At 33.8% G+C, this 19,727-nt stretch overlaps 1 protein-coding gene across 20 annotated transcripts in view; it reads right to left on the bottom strand.

The window, feature by feature from the left end:
• Positions 1-357: 357 nt before the first annotated feature.
• Positions 358-19,727, bottom strand: part of Rbp (RIMS binding protein) — a 95,291-nt gene continuing 75,921 nt past the window's right edge. For 13 of the 20 annotated variants that reach the window (XM_087345894.1, XM_087345881.1, XM_087345885.1 and 10 more), the window contains 2 exons: positions 11,904-12,383; positions 358-11,489 (listed from right to left, as the gene is read on the bottom strand). In XM_087345894.1, the coding sequence (XP_087202020.1) occupies positions 11,916-12,383 (468 nt within the window). In that variant the 3' untranslated portion in view covers positions 358-11,489; positions 11,904-11,915. Of the gene's footprint in view, positions 11,490-11,903; positions 12,384-16,521; positions 17,817-19,727 lie in introns of those variants that run through there. The other 7 variants (XR_015534358.1, XR_015534359.1, XR_015534360.1 and 4 more) reach the window with 7 other exon arrangements.

Genomic DNA, 19,727 nt, shown 5'->3' with positions numbered 1-19,727 from the left:
CAACAACCCAGAAGACAGAAATCTTCATACTCACCGCTGTGAAAACCTCAAATCTTACAAAGGGAAGAATGTCCACATATATCTCTAATGGGTATTTTTTGGTCTGCAGGAATGAAAGGAGAAAATTTCTGGTTAACGTTCTTTTTTACAGATTCATTTTTAACGACTTTTGATACACACGTAAAATTCAATTTTTGGAAGTAGCTAGGATGGAGAAGCGTTCCGATGTTAACACCAACACAAAAAATCTTTTCTTCTACTACATTTAATGTGTTATTTTACCTGAAAGTTTAACATTTATTTTATATTCTTACCAAAGAATAATACCTCTACTGATTCTTTTATTGAAATCACCAGTTCTTAGGAATGCTCAAACATATTTTTTATTTAAAAGTTTGGATAAGTATACATAAGTTTACCTGAAATACAGATAATTCTTATACAAGACCTTCAAAGTAGTCATGATGTCAATTAATAAACATGTTAATAAACCTCCAAACTAACTGTGTTGTGCTTTGTTTTCTTACAGCTTTTTTACACTAACATGTGTCTGATTTAGTAGTTCTTTGAGACTGTGACATCACAAATTTGTCAGTGAAAAATTGCAAAGTACTCGCTTTCAAGTATTTGCCCCCTACCTGTTCTTTGTGTCCAAAGGGAACTGGCGTGAGGTTAGAGGAAGTACTGCCGAAGGCAATATAAGCTAAATGGGATACTCCGGAGACATACACATAAAAAACAAACAAACATGAACATAATTTTATTGGTAACATCAAGATGAGGCGGATCTCACCGGCTGTGTGAGCTGTACCAATCATAGAGTCATTCACTCAGTTTAATTCACTTTAGTAAAATGTATGTGGCATTTGGATAATGTCCAATGATGTGGGGGAGAGGAAGTATTTTGGATTTAGTACTACATATGGATTCTTGGAGTGGGAAAAGTTCTTACGATGCGTCAATTTTAATTGACAGCATTTATGACTAGCAAAGGAACTGATTTCCTTTCTGTACAAAAACATTTACAAAAAAAAACAAAAAACAAATCAATTGATAAATAAATATAAAACCAACAAACTCCTTCTGTTGTTCTTTTCAAAGAACATTTGAAAACTTACAACAATGGAACAGTAGATGTTTCTGCAAACTCCGAACTGTCACTTCACCTCTGTTCCGCTAAAACATACAGTAATTACTACTGAGTACGTTAACACTACAGACCACATTACAGTAATGCCAAATTATGCTCCATTATGTTCACTTTTAAACACATTTTGAGCTGTTTCCAGTATTAGGAATATAGGGTATATAGCTGCAAACACAACACACATTCACACAAAAGTCTCAACTGCAACAACTGCCATTCAATTGGCCAATCAACCTGACTGCAACCATCATAAATTCAAAGAAATATATGAATAAATATAATCATCAACAGAAAGCCAGCATCCACAAAGACAATTTCAATACTTTTTGTTGTTTTTGATTACACATTTACAACAATTAAAAAATTAACTACACTGTCTTTGCTACTTATTTGAGTGTAAACCATACTGGGCCATTCCAAAACATAAATTTCAAAATAAAATAATTTGAACTGAACGTATGTAAGCAAATTAAGACAAATAGGAGTAATACACAAACATTTAGTTTTTTTAGGATTTGAGATACTCACAGAAGTGAGTATGAAGATGGCTGTCTTCTGGGTTGTGATGCTGTGTAGTCTAATAGAACTTTATCGATGTTCCAGAGGTCCTCGCTACAGTGACGAGTGAGAAGCAAGGACCCTGGAAACGGCAAACTTCTACTGTACTACGCAGCGTTACAACCCAGAAGACAGCCATCTTCATTTAGCTTTTTGCTTATACCATTTCCTCCACAAAGTTTTCTGTACAATTAAAAGAAACTAATAATTTTATAATTATATACTTATAATCTTTCAAATATAAATGAAATTATATTGGAAAAAGTTCTTTAAATTAATATGCAAACATTTAAAAACTCCATATTTTATTTCAGGAGAGCAAACTACTAAAATCACTGCTCTATCATAAAGCATTATGTCCTGGAATTATGTAACTTATGAGGAAATTCTCAACGCACTGTTCACGTCTACTGTACTGATTGATAACCATTACACACATTGCCGACAAAATGAAAATATACTAGCCCGGCTTTGAAGAAGTTACGTTAATGAACTTCCTATGTGTAAATCACTTCGGGATAGTTTCATTTGAATAAAGATGTACTTTATCTGCTTATGCTTTACTTAACAATACTGTCAGCAGCTCAGACTATACAGTATTAAATGACATAATCTTTAATGAATGAACTGGAATCAATGTGCCTAAGTACTATCTTGGCACTGAACATCATAGTAATGTGGTCAGCACTCCAGCTTCATCCTTTGGAGCCTCCAGGTTCAAATCACAGCCTGGAAATTGCCTATCCTGAAATTTCTCATGGTTTTCACCAGCCCTTCCAGGCAAATGCTGGGAGAGTTCTCAAATCAGGCCAAGACCACTTCCTTCCACATCCTTTCCAATTCATTATTCACCATCACCCTCTCATTTGATGCTATAATGAGCTACTAACAGTCTCATTAAATAAACTACAAATACTATTCTGGCATCTGCTTGGAGGGACTGAGGAAAATCAATAAAAACCTTACAATAGCCAGCCCCTGGGGTGCGATTTGAAGCTGGGACCTCCTAAATTCAAAGCAGGAGTGTTATGCACTCAACTATTATGTTTGATAAATACAGATTAACCGTTATCATATCAGGCACCAATCTCCACTGAAGATATTCATCGCCTGATCCAACTGAGGAATGTAATTAATAAAATCACAATTCAGTGTTCCACCAAACGGCACATAAGGCCTTTAAAGGATGAACGGTTCGCATTCCCTACCAGAGCACACTGGACTGAAAAAAACAAAAACAAAAAAACTAGTCAATTGACATTAAGAAAGTGTTACGAATTTTGTACGAAAAGCAAAATTAAAAAGCACTGTGAAAACAGGATTAACATAACCTGGAATGATCCAGAATGTCACTCTATCACAAAGGATTGATACCCATTAATCAATGTAACATTATATATAGCAGTACTTACATGTATATAATATGTGTATGTGATATATTGTGTCACAATGGTGGGAAGAGAGGAATATGAACAATTCTTCACAATGGTTCAGACAAAACCAGAGTACGAAATTATGTAAGTTAGTGAGTTAGTCACATTAAATCAGAAAAGGCACATGGAAAAGTTTTGAACTGAGAAGAACACGACAGACTGACAGGCAATTACTTAAGGCCCAGGAGAAACATTTTTTATAAGAATAATATAACAACATGAGCAAAACTGAAAGAAATATCACATTATTAAAAAATCTTATTTATGGTTTTTTTACTCTTTCTTGAGAATAGAGAAGTTACTCAAAAAATGTAAAATTTTGGTAAGTATAAGATGACTGAAAAAATTGCAAGTATTTATTACTCAGGAAATTTTATAATTTTCACTGTCTTTTAGTTAATGTTAAACACATTTTTGAATATCTTCCTGCATGCATATAACATCTACAGGTGGGTGGGAAGTAAGTAGGCATTGAGATGGTTATAACCTCTATATTTCCAATGCAATAGCGATTATTTAATGCCTACTTACTTCCCACCCACCTGTAGTTATCAAAAAATAAAAAAGCAATAAAATGTAATACAATAAATAAGGCGGGGCTTATTATATGACTAAATACACACACACACACACAAAATGTATGTTGTGCACATTTGACTATCCTTCATGACTGACAGGTGTGTAAACAGATTAACTACTGCGCCAGAGTGTTGTATGCCGATGCTCATTACTTGCTTTGAGATGTAACTCTATGTTAATCTGGAAGAAATTTACTGCCTTCATCTTCATGATAGAAATATGGAGTCTGGTTGAATAGTTTTGTGTGTGTGTATACAAAAGTCAAATAATAATGAGAACACAATCAGTCAGACTAAGATTAACCAATAAAAGACAAATGTCACCGATGGAGCAACAAGCCAGAAGTCACTGGAGCAGAAAAATGGTCAACTGAAGATGAGTGTAATATTTTGACCTAATGTTCCTGCCCCTTTGGGGCATAGATTAGTAATTTCCATGATTTACTCAGATAAAATAACCCTAGTTTAGCTCAGATTTCAAGGTTTCCCTAAAAATATGGCCCATGTAATTTAATTTTTAGGTGTGCTCTAGCACAGTGTTTCAACACCTTTTTTCACCTGCAGCACACCCTAATTTTTTATCAGACACATGATGGCACACCACAAAATTTTGCCTCATAACAAAGAGGTACGAAACTGTACATGGTCTACGTATAAATATCAGAGTGCAGTGCACTATGCACATAAATGAAAATCTGGATAATCTGAGATACATTTTTCACTTGGAAAAACAATAAATAAATATATAAATAAATAAAAGTAATAAAGATAGGCATGGAGTGAAATAAAATCACACAGGCATTTACTAAGCATAACAATGCTTCATCAATTATACATAAACCATTCAATAATAATCTTTAAACCTCTGTAATAGAAAAGTAACCTACAATATTGAATTTAACAAGTAAAATAATCTGTCAGCCTACACCAAACCCAAAACAATAGAGCTGTTTATGGAGGATCCTTTTTCGAGGAGTACACTATATTTTAACAAGGCTCACACCGTTTCATCTTCCAAGTTATAAAGCTTTTTTACTAGTAAATTCATAATTATTTTGGATAATATTTAGCTCTTCTGCTAAAGGAAATACCATTACCATAATATGCAAGTTAATTTTGAAATATTTATATAAGCTTTACATTTCCTTTTGCTTACTAGTGTATGTATAATGTACACATTACGTTACATTTTATAGCAACTAATAGTTACCCCATGAATTTGATCCACAGCATAGAGTTTCTCCTGGGCCTTAATGAGAATATACAGGCAGATGGCACAACACAGCACCATGCTGCAGGGGGCCAATGACTAGAGCAACACACGTTTCCTCTCTCGCTCTCACAGTAGAAGTAACGACAATGTTACCAGCATTACAAAACTAAAACTCAGATAAGTAAACAACATTGAAAAATTCACTTGCACCATCTGACAAAAGTTAAGTCAATCATTAAGTTTATATAAGAAACATTCTCCCCCATTATGCGTATGATAACAATAATTATACAATATTACAGTAAAACCTCCTTATAACAAAATTTTCTATAATGAACACCTTGACACATCAGAACTCCACATACTAACGCTAATAAAATGGACCTTCACCTCTGTAAAAAGAAATGTTATGACAAATTTGTTTCTTATGATGAAGATTTCTTTACAGTTAAACATATTTTACAAAATGGACTGTTTAATGACCATAAAAAATAAATATCTATAAAATGAGCTTCTAGTCCTTTCACCAAGTTATAAAGAAGTTTTACTGCACATGTGATGATATGGCCCCATTGCCGAGTTTGATATACGATATAATACAAATAAGTTTACTGATTAATCCTTATGTTTTTCACTTTGTAATTCATACTTAGCAAGTAGAGTGGAACTTTGTCCAACTTCAAGTTTAGTTTATATGGGAACAAGTGTCAAGAGAGAAAAAGCACACATAGTTGGTTAACTTTAATTAGAGAATGCCATATCAAGAGACAAGTCTCTAAAAAGTTAGTTTCTTTTGACATGCAGATACTGTGTAATAATTATTTCATTACGAGCTTTATGTAAACAAAAATGGCTTGGCAAATATTTCACTTAATTACCTTCATTGTTTAAACATGTATGGCAGAAGGAAATACATATCTGCCAACCCAAGACAAACACACTTACTACCATATTCTAAGGTGATACAGTACAATTGGTGATCTCATAGAAAATCCAGAAAGTTAAGAGTATAGTTATATAAACCACAAAGTTTATGACAGACTTCTGTGTCATGGAAGAGTGATTAGAGAAATATTTTCTATAAAATAAACTATTGTTGAAAAGCAAAAGAATAACTTACAAGTTGATGGAATAACATTATAAATGTGTATACTTGATTTATGTTATTCATAATTAAACAAATTGCTATGATAAAATATGTACAGATTGGAAACATAACCACAAACAATTTTTCTCCTAAATTACACTGTTTCATTTTAAAACATAAACATATTCTTCTAATACATGAATACATCTCGGCAAACGAAAGTTTAGTCGCAAATCAATAATGTTAATGTGTGTGCATTACTTCCACAATTCTCTTCATATTACACCAGTTTCATCCCAATCTTCTCAGTCTGAGATCAATGGTGGAAAGGCAGTTATGGTGCAGATATTTTGAATTATACAGAAATGTTCTGGCACTTCACTTGTGATTTTGTATAACAATGATACACTCAAGATCCCAAAACTTTCTAACAGAAGAACTCCCTTAGAATAATGGTTACGGGTGTGTTTTTATTAAAGCTTTGTGTTGTATGGACCTTAAATGCACCCAGAGATACTTGGTATTGTTAACATATATTTATTAGTAGTATACAGTTTTCTTCCTGCTATGTATATACAGCCACAAGCTAACCCACCTATATTAATTAAAACTTACATCAGTTATGTTACACGTAAGTATGCATACTTGTCATGTAATCCACACATTTTTAAAAAATTGTCTTCCTTCCTAAATTAACAATATGTATATCAATATAAGGTTTCAATGCACACACATTTATCTTGGAAACTGTCCATTTCTTATCAGAATAATAAACCAATATACAGGGCGCGGCAGAGGAAACGCATGTTTTTCAAATAACGATAACTCAGTAGATTTTCAAGTTAAAAGAATTTAATTACACAAAAAGAAAGGTTTTACAATGCAGTTTTTGTTGAACATTTTTGAATTACTTCTGAAAAATAACGTCCGTCAAGTGACGCCCTTCCTTCTGTACGCACTCTTGCAGCCTCTCCTCGAAATTCTGCATTGCTCTTCCCAACATTTCTTCCCCCACAGTAGCGATTTCCTAGCGAATGGAATCTTTCAGTTCCTGGATGTTGCGTGGTTTGTTTCTGTAGACCTTTGATTTGAGGTAACCCCACAAAAAATAGTCACATATGGAGAGATCAGGGGAGCGAGGAGGCCAAGGGATATCACCGAAACGGGAGATGAACAGCAATTATGGATTCACCACTTTTGATATAATTTTCAACGACAAACACCCGATGCTCGCGGGTCCACAGTGCCATGGCTACTGAAACTGCACCATCTAAGCTGTCTACTAGCAAGGGGCGGAAATCCCCCACCCTCCTCCTTGCTGATTACTAGCCATTCGAAAAACATGCGTTTCCTCTGCCGCACCCAGTGTGTGTATATATATATACTACTTAACACAAAACGGAAGGTATGGAATTAATATGGTCAAAATGTCTGAATTTTTCCTACAGAGGCATATGAATTTCTTATGTTATTTTGCTCAAGAAATGGAGCCAGTAATTTCATATTCAGTGAAGAACATTTTCATACTTGCAAAATTTTTCCATTTTAGAATGGTACAGCATTATGCATAAAATATGTCTGTTGTATATATGAATAAGACACTAACAATGACTGCCAGGTTTGAATTTACAAAAGCTCTAATCAACAGCATAGTGTTTCCAAAATATTTAAGAACTGTGAATACAATATGGTCACACTATCACTACTGTTCGGTAAGGGTAAGATAGTATGGCTATTCGACAATCAAAACCACTTGCATCCATAGATTTTTATATTAAGATTATGGAGACATTTCTGATATATTATTTAATGGTTTAAGGTACTGAGATATAAGTATTCATATTCATGGTCTGAGCAGAACAGTAGTTATAACCTAACCTAACATGGACTCATCCAATGAAAACTAGTGATAGTATTTACACAGACAGTAACCAAGATAAAAAGTTAGGCTTAAAGTGGAGAGGGTAGTGTTAATTATTAATCTCCATCAGTATCTTTATTCTTGCAACATAAATTAAAATTTTGGTCTCACAACATACATATTTAGAATGTCACACCAGATAAGTGACCTGTAATTCATGCTATATTTATTTATTTTCTTTTATACTTTATGAAACAGTTAAAACCTGAAGACAGCCATCTTTATGAACAACATTTTTCAAGTCAACATTACTGTGAAAACTTTCTGTCTAGCATCCCAAAAAACTTTGAATGATATTATTTATTTTCTAAACTGTGTGATGACAATGCATTTTGGAATTATAACATGAAAGTCTGTGTCACCCCAGGCAATACAAAACTACTTAAGAAATCATGAAGGATAATTTAAATTTTATGTATACATGTATTGCTGAATGGAATTTTTAACTCATTTTCAAATTCCCTTACTTTTGACACCTTTATTAAACAAAATTATTATTGTAACTTTGTTCTATCTGTTATCTCAATATACTCATTGGACTATCATACCTGAAAGTAATGCATTCATTTCAGCATCGTTTATCTGAATTCCTGTGTTCAGAATGTAGATTGTTCCTCAATGAGAGATTAAAATTTCCATTACTCCCTCTCCACTTTACAAAACATGCTCAAGGTTAATTAAATTCCCAACTTGGAGCCGAATTTAGTTTTTGGAGGAACTTCAAAATGTACGTAACACTGTTAGTTACCCATTTTCTATTACTTAATCATGCATAATAATGTTTTCCACAGTATAATGAAAATTATTTCATGCAGATATTAATTCACAGGTGTGTACACACTTGTATATGTGAAATCTTTATCAGTGTGCAAGGATATCTGTGAATGACATTGATGTGTGTTCACTGTATACAAGGTTTTGATTAATACCATCACATTTACTTGAAAATGTACTTTGTTATAAATAGTACTCTTTTTTCTCTGAAATGATATAATACTTATTTTAATGGCTAAATTTCTTTATGTTATTTCACTCAGACATTCAAGAGGCAACATCCATGTGCTCTGTGATGTGTTAATACTGTTGGGTTCTCTTTGTGGTTTCTGGTGAGTCTAAATTTATCATTATGGCACTTGTTTGATGAAAATATTTCAGAATCTTATCCTTAGAATTCCAGCTGAGCTTCTGACAATGAAAGAAATAAGAGAGGTCAGTTTTCCGAAATCACAATGCTGTAACAGTTCCGCTGAAACTACTTTATATTGCAAGTAAAATAACAAAACAAAACAAAATAAATATTTTAACAAGTATCCAAAAATTGTCTTCATGAACAAAGTTAGGTACAGATTTGAATGTATTTAAGAGGAACAGCATGGGATTAATTTTACGGCACTGAAATGCTTTTATTTTCCTACAATCTGAGTTATCAAAAATCTGTCTTCAAGTTGTATGAATATGTCTGTACAATTACGCTGTAGAACTATTTTTTTTATTCACTTATTCCATTTACTTATATTTATAATTGGTACAGTAAATTTAATTTTAATGTCATCATTTTTTTTGTGTTTTATAAGACAGTACCAAAAATTATTTACAGCTATATAGTTAGCATAATTATTAATTTTCAATAGACCGTAATATCCAAACCTTTAAAAAAATATACCAGGAAACAATATCAGTTACTGTTATGTAATAAGCTTGCAGAAATCAAATTATGTTAATTTACACTATCAGTTTCTGGAAAACTGATATTTTTAATTTATACTTTCATCGGCTCATTTGGAAGTCCAAGTTTCAAGTTCAAAGAAAATATAAGAAGTGGGATTACTGTAAGATAATAAGTCAATGCCATACAACCTGTTTTACTACAGCAGTGACTAAAGATACTGTTCACTCCTTTCACCCTGCTGAACCACAGAATGGTCCATCTATTCAAGACTTAAAATTTTAAAGGCATACGAACGTTATACAATTTTCTAAGACCATCAACACTAACGCGGCTGATCGCCCAAGAAAAATTTTATAACATGAATATCCCTCTATTAATTTGCAAGTCTCACATACATAATGAAGTTAACAAACAAGAGGGGCAAGATCTTTTGTGCTGGTCTGACTCTAGCAACTTCCATTAAACCTGTGATAATTAATGTAAAACTCACAAATCTATTACAGCATATGCACCCTATCGCAGCAGCTTAAATATTTATAGCTGAAGTGGAAGTTAATTAAATCACTGAGAACAGAAATGATATGTTTCTTTTTATTCCCCCAAAATCTGCTTACTCCAAATATAAAGGAAGAACTTTCTAGGCACACAGTATGTATGTTTCTTTTAAGTCCATAAGAAACACATGTGCATAACGTGAATTATGAGTTCATTTCAGTGGATAAGTGCAACATGTAACATAGTGCTGGTTTCAACAGATTTGAAAAAGTTGGTATCTTGTACATTTCATAAATCAGTCATACTTCTCAAATTCAGTTACATCGATATAAAAACAGAAAATCTATCCCAAATACAATATTTTATTACACGTATAAGAAGCTTACCAACCTTTCGCATAAAGCCTTATCTTTTGAGTGCTTTTAATTTAAATTTAATGTGCAGTTTCCATAATCACATATGCTGTAAAGGCATAGAAGAAACCTCCATTCATTACTACTGATTTAACAAAATTGTTACTTTTCCATAAATTTCAAAACATTTACAAAACATATTTGGGATAATGTCTATAACATGAGTTGTCAAATTTACTTTATTATAACAAGTATGTCAATCTGACAAAAAAAAAACTTGGATTAACAAAATCATCTATCGGCCCTTTCCTCTATATTACCGTGAAATTAAGTAACGCTGCTTTGATGTATAAGAGGCAAAATATTCCATGTTTAAAAAACAAGGGTACAAAGGATCATAATACATGATAATAGCACTTCGTTAACACCGTTAATATTTGTATAATTTTGATACTCTACTGTACATACAACATTGAAGAAAAACTGATAAAATTTATAAAAGTCTTTAAAAAATGAAAAATAGAAACATCCTTTTTTTACACTGAACAGAAAAGTCACTGAATATTTACTGTCCCCAAATCCATATACTCCATGCATGTATGTATGTGTCACTACTCTTAATCCATTCTTATATAAACTACCTGATTGGTCCAGCAATAATCATATCACAAGTATCTAAAGTATTTTTATAAGTATTTGGAATCAGCAGATTTTGAAAATGATATTCCCAACATCTCATCAGTCTTAGCTACCACCTCAAACAGAAAATTCTTTTCTAGATGCTGTAATATGAGATCATTTAATAAACATGACAACTACTTATATTAGATGCTATTTAGAACAGATGCAAATATGATCTCCAAATGTTAAAGCTGGTTAAAATCTGGCCACATTTATTATTGATACACAACATACCTCTTGTATAAAACAACATTTTCTAAGGACTCTTCTCAACAATCTTGCCTGGCTTTCTGGAAAATATTATCCAAGTGCTGTAACTCTGCTCATTAACACAGAATCTGTAAGGGTTGAAGTCTGAAAGATGAGAAAACTGTTGCAGAGAATCAGGAAAAATTTATGACATTATTATACACAAAGCTTCAACTTGCATATAAATGTTCTATAATAAAATTTCATGACAGTTAATACCATCCTTAATTCACTGTACGTTTATTGGCCAAATAAGCATGTTCCCTCCTCCATATCAAGGTATCTCTCAATAACAAGCAAACAAGCTTTCAGTAATTCTGAAAAAAGAATCATGTGCCATTATGTTTTGATGAAAGGTGTTTATTTTAATATATAACATTTTTCCTCATAGCAGCTTAAAAAATACTATGCAGATGTCACAGTACCTCGTTAATACTTCCCAAGAATGAGGACAATTTATTTAGTTTATCACAGCTAGGTTTAATGTAAGTCAGGAGATGCCAGCACAAGCCACAGTACCTGCTCACATTGCTACTTGCTGCCTCCAAGACCAAACTTCATGAAGATAAGTTCCTTTCCTTTTGAGATGATGTTGTCGACAGATGTATCTGCACCACCTGTCATCTCGCTCAGTTTTTGCATTAAGTTGGGAGGCTCTGGGAACTTGGGCCCAGGGGCAGCCCCTGTGGGAGATTCTTTGTTGTTTGGTATCACAAAGTCTGGCACAACTGCTGGAATCCCCTTCAAGGGTTTTGCTGGGATTGAAGGTTTAGCTGCCTGCTGAGATGGAGGCTCTTCAATAGGACCTCTTGGTTGTCCATCTATACGACGTGGGGGTTCGCCATGGTAGTCAGGGTTCCTATGATCGCCTCGTGGGTCCAATCCGTGGGAATCGCCCCTAGGGTCATAACCTATGCCCCCTGGTGGTCCTCTACCACCTCTCCGGTCTCCCCGGCCCTCCCCGCCTCTCCCCCTCGGTGGGCCCGCCACCACTGGACCCTGGAAGAAATAAATATGCAAAACAGACAAATTATAACTACTACATACCTGCTAACTCTTGAAGAGAGCAAATGAAATTTTTCCATGAGATTCAATGAAATAACTGTAAAATATATTATAAAAGCAATTTAGTAATTATAACACATTACTTCAAATGCACATTTTCTTCCATAAAAACCTCCACAGGTTACATTGCATACTTATATTACACATTTTCTACAAAGATAAAAATTTACGTGAAAATGAATATCATATCATTAAGATACATACCATTAAAATGAAGTTTATTTAATATGCACTACTAGTTAAGCATTGGCCCAATAACATATGAAGTTCTAACACTTGTCAAGCCTCTGTCAATAGGCAGAATTTAACAACTAAATTACAATAAAACAAAATAACAAATTACAGGTAACTTACAACTTCTTATGCTACTTTGAATATGACTAATCATTCTTGAATTTGCAGGAAAGCATGCCAAAATGCAGGCAACATAACCCGTGAGAAATGACTGGTAATGAAACACTAGTACACCATCCAGCAGCTTCTGTTATCCATACACTTTTAACTAAACAGATTGTATACAATTGAATATACATACAATTTATGTTACTCCTTAGAAATATTCATGCTTAGTCCAAGAATGTGTATTCTGGTGCATTTAAAGAAATAGAACTTACAGTTCACAATTACAGAGCAGGATGTCCAGAAATAAGAATAAATAAAGTCAAAATGTGAGGAAATTGGTTTCTTTTCAAACAAATATGCTCAAAGCAGTGACATAATACAATAATCTTCGACTCTAAGCCAATTGAAATATTCGAAAAGTCAACATTTCAGTCATTTTCAGGGATTATAAACAGAAAATGTTCAACTGCTATAAATAACAGTAGCTAGTAACTGCTCAATGTTATGAATATATGCACAACCAAAAGTCAACCAATCTGTGATATACTCTTTAAGTTGATGGACTTCAAAACCATCGAGATTACTATAAAGAAAAATAAAATAAAAATCTACAAATGACAAGTGTTGCTCTAAAGAAGCCACCTTCCACATGCAGAAAGTTTGTAATTTACCTTTCTACTTAGCTACATGGACTTTATGGTTATGAACACAGCGGTCAAATTCAACAGGAGCAGTTCATTTAATAGTTTAAAACAGCAAATTAGTATGTTTGTAATATGAATGAATGTTAACTGGCTAACAGTTCACCAGCATCTGCATATGGTAATTTGCAGGTCATCTGAATTGGCAGACAACTCTTCTGCTAATACTGGGAACGACCCATTCTTCAAGTGCCTGAGCACTGCAGGTCCCAACTTTTTCGTTGGCTTGTTCTATAGACATTTGGTAGGACTCCTTGGACGAGAGATTGGCCCGTCGCAAGGCCTCTACCTGTACACAGGACAGCACAACACAGAAAGACAAAGACAAACATCCATGGCTTGAGTGCGATTCAAACCCATGGTCCCTGCGACCAAGCGGCAGAAGGCCCACGCCTCAGACCGCGTGGCCACTGCAGATCCCTCTGCTAATACACTAGTCTAATTTAAGTGATCCAGAAACAACACCAGATATCAGATGTTTATGCAAATCCATTTAGTTTCCTTTTATGCGGTCAACACATTTCAGTATCTGTATATCTGTTTAAAGTTTTAACATACCATATCACTAATTTTATAGTGCATATTTTTAAACAATTAAGATGGTTGTGCATATATTATGTTTATCACATATTTTCAGCATATTTTGGCCATTTCTTGTTCAGATGCGCATGTCACGTTCAGCGCAACTAACAATTTACAACACTCACAACTTCATGATTATTATTATTATTATTATTTTCCCTAATATAATATGTGATGCAACAATGCAGTGCCATACCAATAAGGGAGAAGTAAGTAGTACTTTCTTATTAATATGCAGAAAATTAAGTCAAGCAGATACAGATTGTTAAAGCAGTGGACTGAAGATGATGACAACTATACAAGAAATGGTTAAGTTATTTTGACAACCATGCATGAAATAAATTCCATGTGAGACAAAGTGTCAAATAAAACAACATTCAAATGCAAGTACTGATGTACCAGGAACAAAATGGTTGTGTACTTGAAGACAAACATTACTGACAAAAGTGTAACCTTTTTCTGAAGTGATACTTTCTATTTGGTGCCTTCATAAGCAATGGTCGCCGCAAACATATCATGGAATAAACCTAACAACATATGTAGGATTTGACGTTTTCATGGCGGTGTGCCTGAAGATGGCCATCTTCTAGGTTGTTGTGCCATGTAGTCTGGTAGAAGTTCTAAACTTCTACCAGACTACAGGGGCAACAACCCAGAAGGCAGCCACCTTCTCAACAATACATATTTCCAAGCTTTTCCTCGACAGGTACTGTAAATGTAATATCCCATAAAAATCAACTCTAAGGAAAATATATCCAGATGAATGTTAACACTCAGCCCTTGGTGAGATTGAGAGAATCTACAAACCATACTAATTTGGAGCAAGGCTAAAACAACTACAGATAACTGTGACTGATGTTAGTGGGAAAGTTAACTGAAGATGGACAGAGAACACTGTATCTAACTGCCATTGAGGTCATGGATAAAAGCAAGAATAGCAGCAGCAATATAAGTGGTAGGAAGTTGTAGTACAAGTCATTGTAGAAGAAACACTGTAACTTATTGCTTAAATATAACTTTGGGGAGCATTAAACATAACCTTAAAGACTTGCACTATCTCAAGTTTGTAACAATAACTTTGTAGGTATGCTTATGATCCATCCTCATACCAAATTTCAAGTGCCTCAGTCCAATGGTTTGTTGGCTATCAATGTCAAGTCAAAAGCTAAATATGCACTTCATGAAGCCACTATTTTGTTGTTTTACATTACACAAAAAAGGATTTCAATTAAAGCTACATATTCTAAATGCTCCTGCCTCTTATTCCACAAAGATTCATCACGTCCATAACACCACTGAAACACAGTGCTTCCATACTGCTGTAGTTTAAGAATGGTGAGATAGGATGTCTTCTGGGATGCTGCATCCTCTGAAATATCAGTCAGTCTGTACCAGACTACAGGATGCATCACCCCAGAAGATGGACTCCTTTGTAGTGAATGACTGTTCTCAAAACATACTGGAATTTAAACTTAAAAATTATGTAATATGAATCATTTCACTCAGTATCTAAGAACAATCTGACAGAGTACTATTGTTATCTTTAGATATCTGGTTCCAATTGTAAGAATTTAGCTGCATAATGTCACATTCAGATAAATGAATAAGCGTACTATTCATGTTATATGTAAAAATTCTCAATTACCAATCAATTCTCTCTTGCCATAAAAGGCATCCATGATACAGTGTACAACAAAACTGAAAATATCAGATACAAATCCCACAGAGTTCAGTTTAGTTCATGTATTTGTACAAGCACGTCATTGAGGTTATGAACTGGGTAACTAATTACTATGAGGAAACCTGAGTGTAAATATGGTTTCAGGAAAAGTTTAATAAACCTTAAAAGTATTCCGGATGATCTTTAAACGAATTAAACATCTTAGTATGAAATAAAATTATGTATACTAAGTATTAAATACATAAAATATTACCCTATAATAAATACTGTCTAATAGTTTCGAATATTCGCCTATATATCCGGATACTGTGAATGTTCGAATCGCGGTATCTCAAATCGTGGTAAGGCATCCGAATATTTTTAACTGTAAAACGTAAAAATTTTCCTGCACATTCTACAAGCATTACCACTTTTTCAAATGTAGGTTGTTTCAGAAGTTTTGTTGCCGTTCGAACTGTCGTTATTGACACCCCAGTCTCTTGTGCAAGACATCTGAGAGATTTCCTAGGTGAATGTTCAAGTCTAGCACCGATTTCATCCAACTTCTCTTCAGTGAGCACTCGACGTTTCAGTTCGGGTTTTCTGTCAAGCAACGACCCCGTTGCTCTTACTTTATTTACAATTCTGTGAACAGTTTCTCTATGTGGAACTGAAACATCCTGAAATTTACGGCGGAATCTTCTCCGTACTTTTCTTGCAGAACCGCTTTTCACGTAAGCATCGTACATAAACACTCGTTGCTCCAATGTGTACCTCACACGTGGCATTTTGGCGTCAACACGGCCGAATGGAATAACCACTTACATAGTACGAGTCAACAACAGCAACCGTACGTTAAGTAACATGGATCTCGGGAGATGGTAGTCTGCCGACCCGTAACTCACAAGATTGCTTCACGGCCAGGTTAAGAGCATTCAGTGTGGAAGTGTTTTCTAGACAGCGCAGCCGTGAAGCGAACTTGTGCGTTACGGGTCGGTTCAACCCTCGGGTGGCGTATCCGACTCTTCCGTCTTTGTGCGTGCTCAAAAAAAGAAAATATAATGGGGCTATGAGCAAGGCCGGGAACGGACAGAATACTGTTCATCTGCCCACGCGAACCGTTGTGCAACTACCTAAAACTGTTGGTAAAACAACAAATAATGACCATTCAATGGTATCAGTTATGTAATAGCTTCAATTTGTATGATGCAAAGCATTGTGTTCCGTCGTTAAAAAAGATGGTACTTATGAAATAATACATTCCCTATGGTACAGTTATTTGTGGGAGGCCAATTGTTATACTTGGTTTTGGAAAATTTGTTTCCACACCGTTACAGTATCTCCTCTGCTTGATTTTATTTCTCTACTGTACTCTGGTGGGAGCTCTAACCTTGCCAGCTCTACACTTGGTATTGGGGTATTGATTTATTTCCTCATGCTAGGACAGAAAGAGAATGATAAACAGTCATTCTCTGTCTCATTTCAACCAGCCTGGTCTACTACAATTTCTATATTTATCAATCAAGAAATTCTGTGGAATTAATATTAATACATGCAATAATATGTATGAATTTTGATATAGAAATAAGAAGTCTGGCCATCATATTTGACTTGTTACAAGTTTAAAAGACCTGAGGTTCATGTATACATAAAATATACTGTTTATATCCTCTGAAAAATAATGTTCATTATGTAATTTTAAAAAAAAGCATATACTTAATTATTGCAGTGTTCATTGCAGTTAATAAGAAATGTCTTGTATCACTACTCTAGTCTAATCCAGACTGGAATTTATGATATTTTATTCTGATCTTTCACATCCACATATTTAACTAATCAGAAATTATTAATAATTATGTATCTGAGACACCACCAGAAGGGGATTTTCAAATTTTTTTCCTCTAGTACTTTTTATACCTTCAATATTTATTTTATTTTTTCCTTTATCCCTTACTTAGTTTTTTCTTCAAATGTGAACTAAAGTGGGATATATATTTAAAAACAACAGATTAAATCTGAAACTGTCCTTGGGGAAACATCAGCTGGTCTCAATGAAGCCAGTACTATCTATGCATGGACTAACTGAAAGCAGATAAAACATAAACACATTAAAACCAATTTCACATAATTTAAAATTCAATGCATTTAAACAATTAAAACGTGTATCTAATACTACCCACCACAGTATACTGATGATCATTTGTTACAACTTAAATGACAAATAAATTGATAATTCATGAAGAGGTCTCAGGTTGATGAACTGAAGTCCTGCAAGTCCCTGTGGGCAGATGTGGGTTTCTGCCTCTAGTGTTGATCTTGTCCATTTCTCCATTATGATGCTATAAACTCTTCCTCATATACAAAAACAAGCTGCAATACCACTCAATTATGTTTTGCTACACAGTGAATTAACAAATTTCTAGCTAGGGTAAGTGCTATGTATGTTCTCTAATAATGCACAGCTACAAACATGTCATATTGGGTGAAACATAGGTTATACATTGTAGTTAACATTTTATTTTCCATCAACAATGATGAGTATCCCTCAAAATGAACATTTGTTGAGGGGAGGGGGGGGTTATGAATTTGATCAAATAACATATAGAAAGAGAAAAAGAATGAGCTCTTTTTAGGTTATAACAGGAACAAAAACTTATTACAGATGTAACTCAGTACTGATTATGGCAATATCATTCCCCGCAACCCAATTCTAGAAATAATAGAGACCAAATAGTGTCTACTGTGTTGTTATTGTAATTCTGAACTTCACAGTTTTCATATTCATAATGCACTGAAAATATTAGTTATCAAGTGATGCTTCTTGCCTTAAATGCTGCCAACTACAAATTACTTTAAAAAGTTACATACATTTTCTGAACCTTATTATATTCATTTCAGGGATACTTTAAACATTGTGGATGGCTACCTTTATGTCACAAACTTGGCAAGGGTAGTTACAATTTACACAGAAGGCTGAGGTTGATAGAATGTCATACTGTTCCATTAGCTAACAGAACTTGGACTGGGTAGGTTGACATTCTCATAAAAGTCTAAAAATGACATTACAGGGTACAAAAATGTAATGGCAATTATTTACTTTTAATAACCATACATGACAACAATTTTAATATGGGATATATCTTACACATGCCTATATAATAGTCCCTCTTCATTAATAATGCCTTTTGTAATAACAAAACATGTTTATGGATGAGTGAAAAATGTTGCCATCCTAGTCAGGATTGAATACAGGTCTTTTGCTCTTTGTACAATCACATTACCTCCCAGTCACTACTGAAGTCCTGACAATGAAAGCAAAACCTTTCACTCATGTAATTATAAATTTCAGATAAATGTTAACAATTAATATACTCATATTAAACATTCACAGATATAGATCCACACGCAAATATTAGACAAAGTATCTAGCATTTACATAACCATTCATATTCAAAATGGTAATTCGTATTTAAATGGAGAGGGAAATGTATACAAAGACACATTCATAAAGAAATTATATTGCATTTCTTCCAGTAGAATTTTCTACCTGTTCGTGTGGAACAAAATATGTAAAAAAGAAAAATTAAAATAAATAAACTATTTGCCTAATTCCAAAAAAAGAGAAACCCACATGCACAGTGAAAAAGAAATTATGTATTTGAATAAATGTTAAAGTTGTTATAGTTTACATGTTGAAAAAATGAACTGAAGGGAAAAAATAAAAAATATAGCATTCAGATAAAATAGTAAATTTTTGAATAAAATAGCAAAGCATTCCAAATCACTAGCAGGCAATTATGTGGAAAAGTGGAAAGGATCGTGGACAGCATTCTTGACTACGGTAAAAATGTTATGCATCAATTTCCCATCTCAAAACAGCCATTCCAGGTATTTTGTTTCATTCAAATTCATCACTACAAAGCTTCTTAGCAATTCATGACATTCAATTGTGTGTATGTGTTATGTACAGTATGTGTGTGTTCAGAGGCATTT

This window comes from Zootermopsis nevadensis, unplaced genomic scaffold (genome assembly GCF_977971745.1).
Source record: "Zootermopsis nevadensis isolate Lab colony 2312 unplaced genomic scaffold, Znev_1.0 Znev_ptg000009l, whole genome shotgun sequence".
Lineage (NCBI taxonomy): Eukaryota > Metazoa > Arthropoda > Insecta > Blattodea > Termopsidae > Zootermopsis > Zootermopsis nevadensis.
Note: the sequence above shows the minus strand (reverse complement) of the source record. Positions and strands in the feature narration are given on the sequence as shown.